At 41.0% G+C, this 18059-nt stretch overlaps 1 protein-coding gene and 1 long non-coding RNA gene across 6 annotated transcripts; one reads left to right on the top strand and one right to left on the bottom strand.

Moving 5' to 3' along the window:
* Positions 1-2600: 2600 nt before the first annotated feature.
* On the bottom strand, positions 2601-12072 carry LOC116494315. The gene is made up of 3 exons (XR_004253852.1): positions 11893-12072; positions 6769-6866; positions 2601-6500 (listed from the first exon to the last, which is right to left on the bottom strand). It is a non-coding gene; the product is annotated as an uncharacterized LOC116494315 (long non-coding RNA).
* SLITRK4 (SLIT and NTRK like family member 4) lies at positions 10965-17401 on the top strand. 5 transcript variants are annotated; one of them, XM_032196140.1, is made up of 2 exons: positions 10965-11023; positions 13734-17401. In XM_032196140.1, exon 2 carries the CDS (start codon positions 13784-13786, stop codon positions 16295-16297), a length of 2514 nt encoding a protein of 837 aa, XP_032052031.1. In that variant the 5' UTR covers positions 10965-11023; positions 13734-13783; the 3' UTR covers positions 16298-17401. The 5 variants fall into 5 exon arrangements, with proteins under 5 accessions (XP_032052031.1, XP_032052033.1, XP_032052030.1 ...); XM_032196142.1 differs by lacking the exon at positions 10965-11023 and adding an exon at positions 11146-11164; XM_032196139.1 differs by lacking the exon at positions 10965-11023 and adding an exon at positions 11404-11451.
* Positions 17402-18059: the final 658 nt, after the last annotated feature.

Genomic DNA, 18059 nt, shown 5'->3' on the forward strand with positions numbered 1-18059 from the left:
GAAGGCAATTTTCTGTAGTGTGAAAAACTTATCATTTTTAAGGAGCCATTAAATGAACAGTAACTCACCAAAGAAATCGCTGCTTGCCCTTTCTCAAAACCTAGTTTTGCTACTGTTCATTGCAGTGAAAATAATGATTTCAAAGAATGTAACACTTGCCTTTGTATATATTAATATGGTCTTCCTCTGTACATCCAAATAGATTTTTGGCAGCTTCACTAGGGCTCTGTAATTGTCTTTGATTAACCTATATGTAATCATAGGAAGCTGCAAGAATGTAATGATGAGAATTTTACTTAACAAATGGTCTTACCAAGTGTTGTTCTGTGTATCTGTGTTTGCTGCTCCACTCTTCAGAAAAGCAGGCTGGAGAGAATACAAGAGAGTTTTTGAAATGAAATCTAAGAAATGTGAGCTCAAAGTACTTCAGAGAGATGCGGTGAACCATAATGTTCTTCAAACCACAGGCCGTACTCTCTCACTGCACATGTGTTTGGATGGTTCTGATTTACAAATTGTTTGGAAAAAGAGAGGATTAAAGTCCCTGTTATTTGTCACTTGAAACCTTCAAAGTAGTTCACAAAGAAAAGTGATGTGATTTTCTAGTCAGACAGACCAGCATAAAGGGAGATGTGTGCAGCCCTGCTGAGGAAACTGTGGCTTGAACAAAGAATTAATAGTAAGGAATTTGAAAACTGAAATCCTTGATCAGATTATACCACCATACCCAATGTTTATCTTCCCCTCTCTCCCCTCCCCCAAAAGGCAAGTAAGACAAAAAAGCATACCTAATTCTCATAAATTTTAATGAAATTACACATCTGAATAAGAGTTAGGTGACTTAGGCAACTAGAGACACTTGCAGATCAGAATCTGTTCCAAAGCCTGCATCAAAAGCCTGCCACTGCATCAAGAGTTTTCTTACACCTGGGCTCAAGCCCTGTTCTTCACATTCTCCTCTGAGACTCAGTGATAAGGAGTTAAAAACAGAGAACTGTGTTGATTTATAAAATGTGCCGTGAAGAACATTATCAGCTGAGATGAATATTATAGTTTGTAATATTTATTGTCAGAGAAAATGAAAATGTTTTCTAAATTTTAAATTTCAGCTATAAACATTGGTCAAGTTTCAAGTGATTTGGGGTGAATTCCATGCTAAACTGTCAGTGTGTTTTCTGATCTGTTTTGCTTGCTTGTTCCAAATGTTTTTTCATTTTCTTCCTGAATTCTTTTCAGATGCAGAAAGTTTGTAAAATGTACAAAGCCAACATACATGTTAGCTCTGTACTTCTTTCATCTTGGGAAAGGAGCTCAGAACCTAATGACACTTTATGAAAGAACTGTATAGTGATGCCACCATAATGTAAGAGTCCCAGGATAAATGTTCTAGAGTAGGTTTCCCCACTCTGATCTCCTGTACTTTGTATCTGACATCTCTACCTCAGGGACACCAGCTCTGCTTAGTATTAAGTACTGCTGAAAATTAGTTTTTATTGAAAATATTTCCTTTTAATATACCTAATTAATTACAGTATAACTCATCAGGGAAATACAACAAAATGATTAAATGTTGGGTAGGGATTTTTCATATGATAGAGATGTCACATCATCTGAAAGAAATCCAAAGGTGATTGTTGACAGAACAAAGGCCATAAAATTCAGCTCTTAGGCTCTATGATGCATTTAGGAAATATTGATTCTCAAATACCATGGTTTTGGTAGACTAAAAAATATCTATATTCTAACAACCATTCAGTAAATCTCTGGAATTGAGATAGTCTTCTTCCATGATTTAGAAAACAAATACATGAATAAAAACAAGATAAGATTTTAGTGAGATATTAGGCCTGAACTAAACAGAACAATAATGCAGGATAAATAACTACTTCCAAAAATTGGATAACAGTCTGACTGAGCATTCTGAATTTATCTGACTTCATTGTTTTGTACTCTGGCTCCTAAATTGCACTTTTTAATGCCCAGTTAGATGTGGGTGCAGGTAGAGAAATGCTATTAAATGCTGGTCTCAAAAAATCAGATGCCAAGTTGAAACTTAAAGGATGGCTTCACCCTCACTCACCAGTGACCTCAGCTGAAACTTGGACCACTGTATGCATGTATCCATATTGACCTACCATCTATACAGCAGACTTAAAGGTCCAAAGAGATGGAGATACAAAGCTTTTCAGAATGTTATATGATATTGTGCACCAGTCAGAACTAACAAGCTGAGACTTGAGGATGTAAGCAATATTTGAACAGCATTTTATGCTATTAGTTTACCGATTTATATACTTACAGTATGAACAAATCCTGATTTGGTTAGGAAATGGAAGTTTATTTTCAAACAGTCATTACGCCGTGTATCTTTTAACTAAAATAAGAAAACATCAGAAACGAATTTTAAATGAAACGAAACGTGACTTCATTGGCTTCAGTGAAAGATGCATTACACCTTGACTTTGTCCAAAAAATACTTCAAGGACCCCCATGAAAGCTACAGTTACTAATGGGAATGCTGACAAGGGAAGTTATAATCTAGTGATATCCATTGCAACATCAATAAAAGCTTCTTTCAGTAAATACAGGAATGACAACAATCTTGGGATATAGAAAATGGCACAAAATAGGGTAAGAAAAAGGCATGAAGTCAAGACAGTATGTATTCAGAACAAACTGAACAGGGGGAAAATTAGACGTCTTAGATCTCTTGGCATCTGTAAACATCAAGAAGACATCACATTTCAGCTAATCTTAAGGCAAAGCAGCCATATAAAGTAATCTACAGGCTTTCTAAAGTAAACCTACAGGCTTTCTTGGTCTTCTAAAGCATGGAAGATAATAGAAAGTAATCCTCTTCCTTTTTTGTTCAAAAATGACTAAAGTAGGGAGGGCTTTTTTTCCCTTCTCACTCTGTAGAATCTATTTTAAATGACCTATTTAAATGTTCTGCAATTATCATGCTTTTGTATATTTTCCATTTAGAGTGAACAGAAAGGGAATCCCTTGAAGTTATGATATTTTAACTAACCAAAGAATAATCCTTTTTTTTTTTTTTTTTTTTCCTGTCTGAATTCTTCATACAAGGTGTCTTAAAATGGATAAGATAGGTTCATTACTGTTGTCATAATTGTTAGCTTCCATCAGTTCCATTAGTGGATAAAGGTCTATCTGAATATTACTCATACACTCCTAGCCAACCTCCTAAATTCTGTACACACTTCTTAAAACTTTCCCCTCTGCTGCTCTTTCCAGCCACTCATGTCTGTTCTTCAGTTGTTTTATGTGATCCCTGCTAGGGTCTCCTTGTTAAGATATGTCAAGGTTTTTTTCTTCTTAATCCTTTTGCAATGCTTCTTACTTATTTTATGTATGTGCTAATGCATTTTATCGTTTGTTTCATTAAATACATCTCCCCTTATGTTCAGAGCTTGCTGGCTTTCGATTTGTCTGGCAGGTTATAACTTCACATCTTGGAAAAGACCTGAAACGTTGTATGTCAGAAGAGCATTCAGGTCACAGATCTTGAGATTAAGCAAAGACATTGTATTTGATTTCTTTGCTTATACAGAATGTTTCTACAGGCATATCCTCCTCTCATCATAAGAGGATTCAAATAAGGTTAGAATTCTCCTTTATACTGTGATGTTTCCATCATGCAGGCATTGATTTAGACTTTTCACATAAATCTCTCTTGATCTTTCACTATATTGTTAATATGCATAAATGTTTCTTCTGAAAATTAGGTATCATGGACACGTGGGGAGAAAAGGTATCTTCCCTTTTTAAATGTTAAAGGGCCCAAGGGTGAGAAAATCTGGACCTTGTTCTAGTGGAACAAACTCTTCTAGAGTTTACTTTTCTTCTTTTATTTTTTATATAAACTTTGAATAAAATTGAATTCCCCTGGATTTATATGACTGTGAAGTTGCAAAGGACATTGTAAAAATGATATAATATGTGTTGTTGCTAGTGTTCAGTTCAGTTCATCTTTCCATGTCTCTCCCACCTTGTAAGGGGCTAGGCTTTGACACCTACTGGAGCTCATTATAAACCAATCCCATTCCCTAATCTGGCTGAAAACTAACCTAACCATGAGAAGGAAAAAAGAAAAATATTTTGAGGTTAATGAATGGTTCAAGGAGTCTCTAGTAAATGACAGAGATGGCACAAGGGAGGACTATGACTAGCCCCTTTGGCTGGTAGGGACATGAAAAGGAGGAATAGTGAGGACAGTCTGTGGTATCTTGCCTCTTTCATGAAACTGCCCTGTAAATAGAAACGTGAATGGAGCTTGACCTTTCCTACTGACACACCTACTTTTCTGTCATTTTTTTCTAAGCACCTGTCTCACTTTTATCTGTAGATGCCGGACATACCATGTTGTCAAAAGCCAGGACACCCTTAGTAGTGCCACGACTACAAGGTTTATGTTATATCATCAGAATTCTCTTTCTTTTGAAGTAGTTTGTAAGCTGTAGGGAGTTAAAGAAAGAAAAAAAAAAAAAAAAAAAAAAAGTCTTCTCAAGTCATTTGAAAGTCTTCACTGCCCCAAGTAATCACTTTACTCACCTCAAAACCTACCTTTAATTTTTTACAGATATTTCTGTGTTTTTCCGTTTTCTTTTTGATCATTCAGCTTCCTTTCCCTGGTGCATCTATCCAGTGGAGAACACAGCAGAGCTGTCTCTACATATTTCTGTGCTTAAACCTTTGTTAAGATTTCATTTTACCTGGTTTTGTAACTTTCTGAGTTGGTTGTTTAGGCCTTGGAGAGAGCTATATGAAGCAGCCAGTTAATGAGAAGACCCCTTCCACCCAGGCAGGGCTGACATTCTTGAAAAAGATGAGATGTCCATATAAATCTCAGTTTCTTCCTTGAACATTCTGATTTGGCATCAAAATATTCATTGTTTAAAGCAAACATCTCTTCTTTTATTACTTTTTCAGCATTTGTTCCCTGAAGCCTTTTATATCAGATAAGCAGTGGTCTATAATCATTAGGTTTAAGAACATGTCACCACTCAGTTAATGAAGTAGCTGTGATTTCTGCTCTCTTGAAAGTCCAACCTTCCTTTGTGAAAGGCTACAGGTAATAGGAAAGCTAGAGTATGCCTTATTTTTTAAAAACAGTAATGGAAAGTCTGTCAGTTTATGAGCCTTCAGGCTTCATGGAGGTCTTCACTGAAATTAATAGGACATGTAAACGTAGAGGAAATTAGGGCAGCTACAAAAGAAACCCCAGAAGCAAAAGAAGATTAAAGTAGAGCAGCAAGCAAACTCATGCAATATCTTAATTTTGGTTTAGATATTTCCTCCCTCATGTAAGTCATTCCCTAAACCAAGCACCAAATGTAATGCACCTGGCTTCTTCTGTAGATGTCTGTTCATTCTGCCACAATTATCTTTCAGCTGATGAGCAAAGGAATGGCAGTATTTGGGAGGTGGCCCTCCCAGCGTACTGGGAGACACAGTAGTTAGCTAACAAGTTGCTCTGTACTCATTCCCTGTTCCATAAAGTCACAGCTTGAGGCTCTACATCCAAGATCCAGAACCAGCTTAAGCTTTTATGAAAGCAAGGTGTGTTTTTTTTTCACTCTTAGACTGGATGAAAATTACTTTATTCTCTTTTGTCATGCAGCTTTATTCGTGAACTGTCTAAGAAATAAAGTAAGAGACTTTTCTGCTTACAGGTAGCTTGATAAGAGGGTTATACCTTCCATCTTCATCCATGTAAGAAGTTTATTTCTGGAGTTCTGGAAGGTGATAAGGGTTAGTCTCACATGTGAGAAAAACTTGATGCAGTGAGAATTTATATTAGAGTATTCTAAATAAGTTATTCACATTCTGTTAATGTTATATGACCTCAACCTATCAAACCTGACCGGGTTGAAGCCTAACAGCTACGGCATTCATGCCATGAAAGAGAGCTACAACTGCTCCATTGTAGTAGACAAGATAAGTTATTAGAAGCAACCAAAGAAACAAGCCTTGTCGTATGATAATTATTTTCTCCTTCATAGCACCTCTTTCTGTCCTCCATCATTTCCAACCTGGGTCAAATTTTCTTAAACTTGGTATTCCTCTGCAATACATGACCATCGTTATATTATTTTCATAGGCCATTCACTCAAGGAGGATATAGTATTATCTCCTAATTCAGAAATATTTGATAATATCAGAGTTTTGTGGCATGGAATCCTTACTGTAAATATATGCCTTTTCCTAAGAAATCAATTTACAACAGTGTTGGGCAGGATAACAGCAGTTGCTTCTAGGTTTCACATTTGACCTTAGATCATGCAGTCTTACTTAGCAATATTTCAGATAAGTTCTGCATCCACTAGTTTTTGTTTGGTTTGTTTATTTGTTTGTTTGTTTTGTTGTTGGTGGTTTTTTTCTTTGTCTTCTTATTTCACACTCTTCATTGTCTCAGGGGACAGCAGGATAGGCCAAGCTTGGGTTGAGCTTCTGACAGTGAGCTAGAGATTAAACAATCCCTGGGTAAACAAGCATAGAGAAAGAAAGAAAGTAAACATGTACTGATGGCACTGCACTGGCATATTGCAATTTAATGAATTTAAATGCCTGCCCACTGTGCCCTGACCATTATATCTGGCAAGAGTACTGTTATGGGGCTGCACATCCCCCCAGGCTGAGTTTACAAAGTCAGCAGACCCAATACCAGCAGCATGCCTACTTTATCAAACTTTCAAGAAAATGACTCATTGCAAATGACTAGGAAAAAATGGAATGAAAAACCCCTACCAATCCTTGTTGAAGGGATGCATACATGTCTGTGTTTTCTTGGGTGATGTTTTCCTGGAGCAGGTGATAGGTTATTTGTTGCACATTGAAGAGGACTCCTAGATAAAATGGAGTAAGTTAGGTAGAAATAATATGGAGCCATGCAGAGACGTGTATTTGACAGCATTTCTTCCACCTTATTTAGCACAGTACTCTTTCACAGCGGTTCTGCCTTCAGTGTATTTCAGACTCACACTGTTTCCTATCACACTGTACCTTTAAAAGGATGCACATGCAGAGACTCACTCCAGTACATACGGAGTTTTCAAGGATGCTCTCCCTCCCCCTTTTCTGACAGACAGTCTGGCTAAATACACAGGAGATGAGGACAATGAGTAGAGTTATTGCCTTTTTTTTTTTTTTTTCCTCCTCAAAAGGCTATGTCCTATCAGTTGAAGCCCTATTATAAGATGCTTCTCTGTAGTCATTGTTGTATTTTGCTGTGTTGGTTGTTGTTTGCTGAGTATGGCAGTTGTTACTGATTTATCTGTGAGCAGAAACATGCTGTAGACTTGTTAAACAGAAATTGTTTAACCATGGAAACTCCAGAAGCAGACAAAGCCCACATGAGCCTTTACTTTTTATTCAAAGCATTGTTAACCAGCTTCCCATGTGTTCAAACGAAATAGTTTCTTTGCTACCTGGGCCCTGTGCAAAGTATCACAACATTAACTGTTGGTCTGTCTTTATCATTCTTTTTGAGAAGGAAGGCATAATGTGTGGTATTAACATAATAATTATAAATTAGAGTCCAATTCATAGTAATTCCCTGTAATTTGTGGTGACTTTTATGAGAGTTTCATCTTCTGGCATGAGCCTTTTAAAACAGAGCAACCCAAACATATCTGTGTGCACACTGCTTCTCTCCCAGGTATGATTTTGGCAGCAGGGTACACCAGGCTTGCTCACAGCTGGCCAACACATAAGTCAGTGCATGAACAACTAAGGCCTGCTCCCCAGCTGGTCATGGTAATTGCAATTTCTAGTCTTTGTCTTCAGATTTCAAGAACCACAGGTGTGCGGGCAATCAGTATCTCTTGTTAGTTCAAACTAGAGGGTACTAACCCTTTTTTAATTTTCAGGATTGCAACAGACAAACTGTGGAGAGAGCAGAGATATGCAATTCAGTACATGGGGAACAATCATTTAGGATGCTCTTGCAGCCATAAGCAGGACATAAGCATATACAGGACGTAAGCAATTGTGTTAAACAACCCCACACATATGTACAAATGCAGCCTCAGTTCAGATAATAATCTTCATACAGTTAGCCTCAGCCCATTGGTCCAGGCTATCCAGATCCTCCTGCAGAGCCTTCCTACCTTCAAGCAGATTGACACATGCACCTAACTTGGTGTCATCTGCAAACTTAAAATGTGCAGGTAAATCTCCCAAGAATGCTTAGGATTTTTAGCTCTCATTTCCTATCAGTTCATTTTTCATAAAATTACTGTGGATGAAATAAAAAAGTAATTCATTGAAAAGTACTTCCCTTAACTTAAGCTGAAATCCTATGTTCGTGTGTGCTGAGCAGCTTAAGGAAAATGCTCTCCAAAGTTTTGGGCTGTGGGCAGGAGATTCAGCATTTCAATTGGCCTCTGCATTTTGATGATTCTGTTGCTGAAGATTTTTCTCCTGACAGACATCAAATGCAGTTTTAGTTTCAGGTTCTTGCAACAGCCCAGAAGTAACTTGGGAGAGGTAGGTGACCAAGCATGTCTGTGTATTTAGAAGGAAAATGTTATATAGAAGCTCTCACAGAAATGTGAAAGGCAGCAAAATATAAATAAGTTTATATATAGTTTCTGAGCAGATTACATGATGAATTTCAGTAGCCAAAAGTAAAAATTACCTTGCTCTGCCATTAACTTCTCTTAGATGCAGTAATGACATGATTTATAAGCTAACTGTACTATTACTGAATGCCACTCGTGCATGTCTCCTTCAGTGGGCAGTGGTGTATCTCACCTTTCCACTTCTTCCTCAGATACGTCTTTTTGCAAAATACCATGTTACTAATCTATCTGCTTGATAGTTTTTGCTCTCCTTTTTCTAAACGGAAGAAAAATACATGTTCCTGTAGCAAACAACAGACAGGCCAGAGAAAAAAAATATCAAGAGGAATAAATGAGGTTCCATCACAACTAGACAGTTAAGAAAAGGTGAGAGATGTCAATAACAGGCATGGTGTGTAGCCTGAAGTAATCTCGGAAACTTCAGGAAACCAGACTAGATAGTCTGACTTGCCCTTTATGTCTCTTCTGTCTTCCAGTTACTATCTACCACCAGGCTACCTAGAAAATTTCTACTGTTGATGACAGAAGTTTAGTCTAGATCTCAAGGGGGTACAACCCCTAGGATTCTAGGATGTGACCCCTTAAACTGAATTATTCCTTAAGCATGCCATCATCTTAGATCACAATCTTGACTTTAAGCTCATGCTTATATTATACTTTATCCTCAGTTTGGTTTGGTTTGTTGTCCTGATGTATCAGCCTAAATCTTAGTGAGTCTGACATGTTGTGGGTTAGGACAAGTGGCTTAGAACCACTTAAATAAGATTTGGAGGAGGAGTTATTTTTCATGACTGCAAATCAGAAATAATAATAAAAAAAAATATACGGCATACTAAAATCTGAACAATTAAATGCTGTTGCATAACTAAGTTTCATTGTCAGATAAGTTCTACAGCATCATGAACATATGTCATTGTCAATAGCCACTTGTAATACAAACATCAAGAATTATTTAGTTATAGCGCAATTGCAGTTCTCTTCAATGCTTCTTCATTTCATGGTTTACTTGGTCAAAATATGATCTTTTGTTATGCTCCTTGGTTGACTTTTGATTCAGTCTCTAAGCAAGGAATGTTGGTGGGAGTAGGGATCTGTCTTTGATATCATCTTTATGGTGTTTCACCTGCTAAACGAGCAAGGAAGTTTTTAACATCCGGCTTAATATAACTGGTTAAACAAAACTGGCACCTTCATCTGTACACCTGCATTTCTGTGCCTGTTAAAATATACTTATAAGCCAGATATTTTTCTAAATTAATTTTATTATAAACCTATTCTCTCTATTCTAGAAGTTTATTTAAATAAAGCAATACAGAAAAACAGCTTAAACTTTAAGCAAATCCTTCTAAACCAGGCCCTTTTTATACATGCATTCCCTTTTATGTGAATAGTACTTTGTTAATGGTTCAATAATTAAGGGAGTTTACATTTTAAAGACTTTAGTTTTTAATTGGCTGAATATTAATCATAGATCACTTTCAGTTCTGTTGTGATATGCAAATTATTGATGTCTCAGCTGCATTTGTTTTCAGGTATCAGTCTATCCGCATAATGCAAAATAACATTCTGCAATTATTTCAATTAGATGCAGACAGCTTTCAGAGCAAGCTATTTATTTCATATCTGTAAATGAAGAAAGCAGTTGCTGTTTTTCCATTCCTTGATGTTTACTACCCCAAACTACCACTGGTATGGGTGCAATACATGACCAGTTTTCTATGTGAAATTATGTTAGCGTTCACAGTAAAGGACAAACAGTTGAACTCCCCTTGCAAGATTTCATTTGGTTAACTGACTCTTCTGCCTGGGAAAGAGATGTCACCTTGTTCAGGGGTACTCGTTACCTTTTAAACTCATATTATGAAATGGAGAGTAAATAGGAGTTCTCAATTAGCAGAATCTGTTTTGCACAAGTGCCTAACATTGGAGGATTTTTTTTTCATCAGACTGCAGCTGTTACCTAAGCAGAGGAGGAATTTCACCTAACCACAAAGAATAAAATGCACAAATAGCCGCGTTGTCTTAAGAACGGGTTGGTTACGTCTCCTCACAGTGATTTTGTTCCATAATTGCGATTCACATTGAATGCAGCAAATGTTACCGTCCTGCCCACTCAGTTTCCACCTCTACTTTTGTTTCAAGGCGGGGGAGGGGGGAATTGTCAGAAAACCCGAGGAGAGGAGGGGGGGTCCTTTCTTTCCTCTCCTTCCCCCTCTCTGCTTTTCCCAGCACCGCGGTGCTGGGCGGCCGGGGGCGGGCTGGCCCCGTCCCGGCTGTGCCGCGGGCTGCACTTGTGGCTGCGGCCGCCCATGGCAGCAGCAGCGGGGCCCCGCCGCTCTCACCGCCCCGGGGGGCGCCGCCCGCCCCGCCGCAGCCGCCCGAGCTCCCCGGGGGCGCAGCCCGGCATCTCTCCGGGAAAGGTAACGGCGTGTGCGGGAGAGGCTTTGGAGCCTGCGATGTGCTGGGCTTGCCTCCCCGGAGCGGCGTCTCCTTCCCTCTCCGAGCGTGTGTGCGTCTGTGTGCGAGGCGAAGGGGAGGGGGCTCTCTGCTGCGTGCAAGGGGTGGGCGAGAGCAGTGCGATGGGAGCGGGCGCCCGTGTGCAGAGGGATCCTCTCCCCGCATGTGTGCGGAGGACCGCGGTGGCGGGGCAGGGCTCGGCGGGGCGCTTGCTGCATGCGGCGGAGCTCGCCGGGCTACCGCAGCGCCGGGCAGCGCCTCCGCTCCGCACCCGGCGCCGCCGGGGGGTGCTGGCCCCGGGGGAGGGGGGCTCCGCGGAGCTGCCGGCGGGGAGACTTCGAGGGGAGAGCAGCGGAGCGCGGCGGGGCCGCGACGACCCCCGGCCGCCGAGGTAGGGAGGGTGCCGAGCCGGCCGCCGAGCATCCCCCCCAGTCCCCGGGGGCGGCCGGCCGCCCCGCCGGGCGTGCGAGTGCGGGCGGGGAGGGGGCCGCGGCGTTTGCGGTGGCGTTTTAATTGCTCGGAATTATTCCGAAGGTTTTGTTGCTACTACTGTAATGATTATTGCTGTTTTAAAAGGGGGAGGGGGGGGTGCAAAGCTGAGGAGACGGTGGCTTCCTGCCGGAGTCCTCTCCATCGCGCTCGCCTCTTCCCGGCAGCCGGCCGCCTCCCGGAGCCCCGGCGGGGCTGCATGAGGTGCGGGAGGGACGGGAGGGCAGGATCCGTGCGGCGGGGCTGGGGGAGAGGGCGTGAGGATGAATGCCCTGCGGGCTGGACTTTGCAAAGGTGCGGGAAGAGGCGGAGGGGGGGGAGCGGGGGGGGCACACGGCTGTACCTTGTTGCGGAGGGGTGGAAGGGATGCCGGGCTGCATCGCCGCGCTGTGCCCGCTCCCAGCCGCCGGGTGTTCGCGGAGCGTGTGCGCCCGCGCCCCGCCTGCCTTCCCTCGCCGGGAGGCAGAGGGCGACGGGGCGCCCACGGTACGGGGGAGCCGGCACCAGGCAAGCCGGCTCCGGCCACCGTGTTGCGGCAAAAAATTGCGGTAGTGCCTGCGCTCCTGGCCGGGCTCGCCGCCCCAGCGCCGCGCCGCGTCCCCGCTCGGCACCGGCCGGGGCCCCGGGGCTGAGGAAGAGGAGGGGACCCGAGCGTGGGCGAGGCAGGGATACGGGGGGAGGGAGCTGGGGCAGGGGGCGCGGGGCTGCCCCCGGGCACTCTCGCCGCGGGCAGGGCCGGCAGCCCCCGGGAATCAGCAGCTGCTGCTCCGCACCCTCTGCTCCCTCTGGCCCCTCTCCGGGGCCTCCCTGACCCCTTCAGCCATCCCTTTCCCTCTCCCTTCCTTGCTCCCTCCGCTTTCCCCCTCCCTCTTGTCCTTCTGTCCTCCCTTCCTTCCTCCCTTGTCCCTCCTCTGCCCTCCCTTCCAGGTCCCCCGGCGCATCCTCTCCTCCCTGAGGCTCCCTCCAGCCCGATTCTCCTCCCTCCAGCTGGCTCCTGCTTTTTCCACTCCATCCTGGCTCCCTCCTTTCAACTCGGTGGCTTCCCACAGCGGGAAATGAGAGGGACAACAAGTTGGGAAATGGGGCAATGGGAAAGCTGGGGGTGGGGGAGGGATGGGGGAGTGGGATGAGAGGGGGAGTAATGCATCGATTATTGACTGATTTTTTTAAAAGGGGGACGGGGGGGAAATCCAGCTTCTAACTCAGAGGAAATGCTGTGGCTCCAGTTCTGCGTGAAAAATGGCAGCTCAGCTGGCCTGACAATATGTGGAGGGTTCTTGAAAGCCACTGCTGTATCAGTGCAGGGATCAGAGCAAATTACATAACGTTGTTGTGTTTTTGTTTTTGTTTTTTTTTTTTAAAAAAAAAAAGTTCCTCTCAGGCAGGTTTCGGTAGTGTCAAACTGGCAAACTGTGGCTGAATACCCTGCAAGTCAGGGTATTGTTATTCCGGGGGATGGGGCTGTATGCCTGTGCATGCTTCTTCCATATCTGTGTGCTTGCATTGGTCACCCGGAGCTGATCTTCTCATTTTGTGGATAACTCATTGTATTTCTGTGATCAATGTACCACCAATTCTTTTAAACTGGATATAACAAGAGAGAGAAACTATATTTGTGCATGCCTGTGTATCCCTTGAGTGAATTTCACTCTTACTGTAGTGATAACCTGTATGCGTCAACGCAATAGATACCTACATTGAGTATTGACATTCTCTTCTGTGCCTGCATCTTCATCCTTTCTATATGGTGCTTTCCCAACCTAGATGCTTGGGCATGCATAACATCAGCATTTATGTTTAATATCCCTGAAACGCACAGCAACATATGAGCAGTGCAGGGCTGAGGAGAGTAAATATGCATAAAATTGGAATCTCCTTTGGTTATTTTACTTTGTTAGCTATGCATGTTTGTCATGTACAACAGATAGAAATATATTTGACAGACCTTAAAGTTATTTGTGTTTGTTTACAGAGATTTACATTCTGTATTTGAAATTCTAGCTCCTGTGTATTTGTTTGGTTGTTAAAATCTTTCATGTTATTTTAAATTCAATGCTTGTAGTTTATCTATAATCCTTGGCAGGTACAGTAGCTCAGTGGAATACAATTTTTAACCCAAATGACTTTTTGGAACAATGACAACTGAAAAACGTTTTCTTTTTTCTTTCCTTCTTTCTTCTTTAGATTCTTTATCTTTGTTCAGGAGCCTAAGGTTGCTTGCTGATCACAAGAAGATGTTTCTGTGGCTCTTTCTGGTTCTGTCATCTCCAGTTTCTTCTACAACTGCAGATGCTGATATATCTGTGGAAATTTGCAATGTTTGCTCCTGTGTGTCAGTTGAGAATGTACTTTATGTCAACTGTGAGAAGGTTGCAGTCTACAGACCAAATCAGCTTAAACCACCGTGGTCTAATTTTTACCACCTAAATTTTCAAAACAACCTGCTAATTATTCTATATCCAAATACCTTTCTTAATTTCACACATGCAGTGTCCTTGCAATTGGGTAATAATAAGTTACAGAACATTGAGGGAGGGGCCTTTATGGGTCTTAGTGCATTAAAACAGTTGCACTTGAACAACAATGAATTAAAGATTCTCCGTGCTGACACTTTCCTGGGCATAGAGAACTTGGAGTATCTCCAAGCTGACTACAATTTAATCAAGTTTATTGAACGGGGAGCCTTTAATAAGCTTCACAAGCTGAAAGTCCTTATCCTTAATGACAATCTGATTTCATTCCTTCCCGATAATATTTTTCGATTTGCTTCTCTAACCCATCTGGATATACGAGGGAATCGAATACAGAAGCTTCCATACATTGGAGTCCTGGAACACATTGGGCGAATTGTCGAATTACAGCTGGAAGACAACCCCTGGAATTGTACTTGTGATTTGTTGCCCTTGAAAGCATGGCTGGAGAACATGCCCTATAATATCTACATTGGAGAAGCTATCTGTGAAACTCCCAGTGACTTGTATGGAAGGTTGCTGAAAGAAACCAACAAGCAAGAGCTGTGCTCCATGGGGACAGGGAGTGATTTTGATGTGCGTGTTCTACCTCCCTCGCAGCTGGAGCCTGGTTACAGCACACCAAATGGCCACACCACTCAAACATCAGTGCACAGATTAGTCACAAAGCCGCCGAAGACTACAAATCCTTCAAAGATCTCGGGGATAGTAGCAGGCAAAGCGCTGTCTAATCGTAATCTCAGTCAAATTGTATCTTATCAGACCAGGGTGCCTCCTTTAACTCCTTGCCCAGTCCCCTGCATTTGCAAAACACATCCTTCAGACTTGGGATTAAGTGTAAATTGCCAAGAAAGAAATATAGAGTCAATGGCTGAACTCCTACCAAAACCTTTAAATGCCAAGAAATTGCATGTAAATGGCAACTATATTAAGGATGTGGACACTACAGATTTCATTGAATTTGAGGGGCTGGATTTACTACATCTAGGCAGCAATCGGATTTCAGCGATCAAAGGAGAAGTTTTCCGCAACCTTACAAATTTACGGAGATTGTATCTCAATGGCAATCAGATTGAGCGTCTGAGCCCAGAAATGTTTGCTGGCCTCCACAACTTGCAGTATCTGTATTTGGAATACAATGTCATCAAAGAAATCTTAGCAGGCACCTTTGACTTGATGCCAAATTTGCAGTTGCTCTACCTGAACAACAATCTTCTGCGCAGCTTGCCAGCATACATTTTTGCTGGGGCACCGCTTGCCAGGCTGAATCTGAGGAACAATCATTTCATGTACTTACCTGTAAGTGGTGTTCTTGATCAGCTAAAATCTCTTACACAAATTGATTTGGAAGGTAATCCGTGGGACTGCACTTGTGATTTAGTTGCTTTAAAACTGTGGCTTGAAAAACTAAATGAAGGTATTGTGGTGAAGGAATTAAAATGTGAAACACCTGTACAGTTTGCTAACATTGAACTTAAGTCTCTGAAAAATGAGATCCTCTGTCCTAAACTTTTAAACAAGCCATCTGGTCTGTTCACTAGTCCCGTGCCCGCTGTCTCTTTTACTACACCACTGGGACCGGTTCGGAGTCCTCCTGGTGGCCCAGTTCCATTGTCCATCCTAATCTTAAGCATATTAGTTGTGCTTATTTTAACAGTGTTTGTTGCTTTTTGTCTTCTTGTTTTTGTGCTTCGTCGCAACAAAAAACCAACTGTAAAGCATGAAGGGATTGGAAATCAAGAATGCAGTTCTATGCAACTGCAGCTAAGAAAGCACGATCACAAGTCAAACAAAAAAGACGGACTAGGCGCAGAGGCCTTCATTCCTCAAACCATTGAGCAGATGAGTAAAAGCCATACTTGTGGCTTAAAGGAGTCTGAAACGGGCTTCACGTTTGCTGATCCACCAGGGCAAAAAGTCATTCTGAGAAATATTAATGACAAGGAGAAGGATTTATTGCATGTGGACACAAGAAAAAGACTTAGCACAATCGATGAACTGGACGAGTTATTCCCTGGGAGGGATTCCAATGTATTTATTCAAAATTTCCTTGAAAGTAAAAAAGAATACAACAGCATAGGGGTCAGTGGCTTTGAAATACGTTACCCAGAGAAACAACAAGACAAAAAAAACAAGAAATCTCTAATAGGTGGTAATCATAGTAAAATTGTAGTAGAACAAAGGAAAAGTGAATATTTTGAACTAAAAGCTAAACTTCAAGGTTCACCTGACTACCTTCAAGTCCTTGAAGAACAAACAGCTTTGAATAAAATATAGATCATGCAATCTTATTGCCTACAGAGGACATTTATTTAATGATGAAAGTGCCTTTTGTTGACTTTTAACTTCCAAATACTATATTATATTGATAGGCATAGAGGCAGGTGTATCCAGGGGTGTCTGATTAACTGTAGCTGCATATGACTTGTGAAGTAGAGGAGAATCTCCTTAATAGATTTTACTACATAAAGCTCATACCCTGTGGAATCCTATAGGGATACTGCAAACTCTATTGCCAAAGGGATGCTTTATACACATTACACTGAATTTAACCTCAAGAGGCATATACGTTTTGTACCTTAAATGCAAAACCATCGTCTCCTTGTGATTTGTTAGAGCAAACACAAGAAACCTGGTACTGGTGTTCATACCTCAGCTGGGTCCTTCATCCTGCACGTGGATTTAAGTTGGTGGAACTGGAGTAATCCTTTTGTGGTGTTGTAATGGCACTGTTTAAAGATTATCTGAAAAGTAACAAGCATGCAAAGAGAGAACATTCGATAGTATGTGTAAATTGGTTACATTTATGGCCTGCATCTTGAAACCACTGGAATTATAATGTTAAATTGTGCAAATATTTGTTTAAAATATACCATGAATTACATACATATGAAATAAATTTGACCACTTGAAACATACATGTCTATACATAAAATTAAAAAAAAAAAAAAGGTAAGAAAACAGTTCAACCTGACTTCTGCAGTATTTGTGGCATCTGAAGAAAATATTTGATGTTTATGCAGAATCTGCTGTAAGACTCATCTCCAATTAAAACTCGAGTTCCTTCTCAGTTATGTGAAACACTTGCAACTCTAACGGGTTGTCCGAAATTGTCAAAGTGCTTACTGTGTGAGCGTAGCAGAAATTATTTTTGTAATATAATTCATATTTATGAAATACTTTGTATACTAAATAGGAAAATATGTACTCCTTAATATGTATTTAATATGCCTGACTTGTTTTCCTGATCGCAATGCATTAATCATTCAATATAAATAAAACCAGAACAATATACCAAACAGAAGCCGGGGGATGTGGTGTATAGAATTATCCAGAATTAAGTGATCAGGTATAATAATAATAAAATTGTTCTGTACTATTCTTGTGAAATTAGCATACTATCTTATTTCAGATTTGTTACCAATGGTGCATTTTGAAATAGATTCATTAGTTTTTTAGTATCGTGTCTCAGGCAATTATTTGCCATCAGTTGTCTTGCTTTTCAGGGTTCTATAGCTTAATCTAAATATTTTTCACTACATGTATTTACAGGAATTCATGGTAAGGGTAATATTTTAATTGTATATGCATAAGTTTTCTGTTCTTATTATCTGTCTGTCTGCTGTCAGTCAGAAAAACTGATCAGAACAGAAAACAATATGGCAAATGACTTCTGTTTAAACCAACAGTGTAAAATGAATATAGTGGTCTCAGTTCAGAGTACTGTGTATTTCCTATCTAAAGTAAAAACTTGCTTTTATGAAAGCTGAATCTGAATAGCTAGGAAAAAAAGAAAGTAGTCAGGAGAATGGAAAATCCCCACTTTATCTCACTAGTACCTTGAGATGAGAATGGAGACATGTTGGTAAAGCATCGTACAGAAAATCTATACTACGAGATTAACAAAAGTTTCTTGACATGAACAGGAATTTTTCCATGCACTTCACTGACCTTTGGATAAGACCCTCTATCTCCTTTGCTTCCAAAGCCCTTTTTCCCCTCATTCACCTTTTATAATCAATACATAAATCAATCAAGA

Source organism: Aythya fuligula, chromosome 13 (assembly GCF_009819795.1).
Source record: "Aythya fuligula isolate bAytFul2 chromosome 13, bAytFul2.pri, whole genome shotgun sequence".
NCBI lineage: Eukaryota > Metazoa > Chordata > Aves > Anseriformes > Anatidae > Aythya > Aythya fuligula.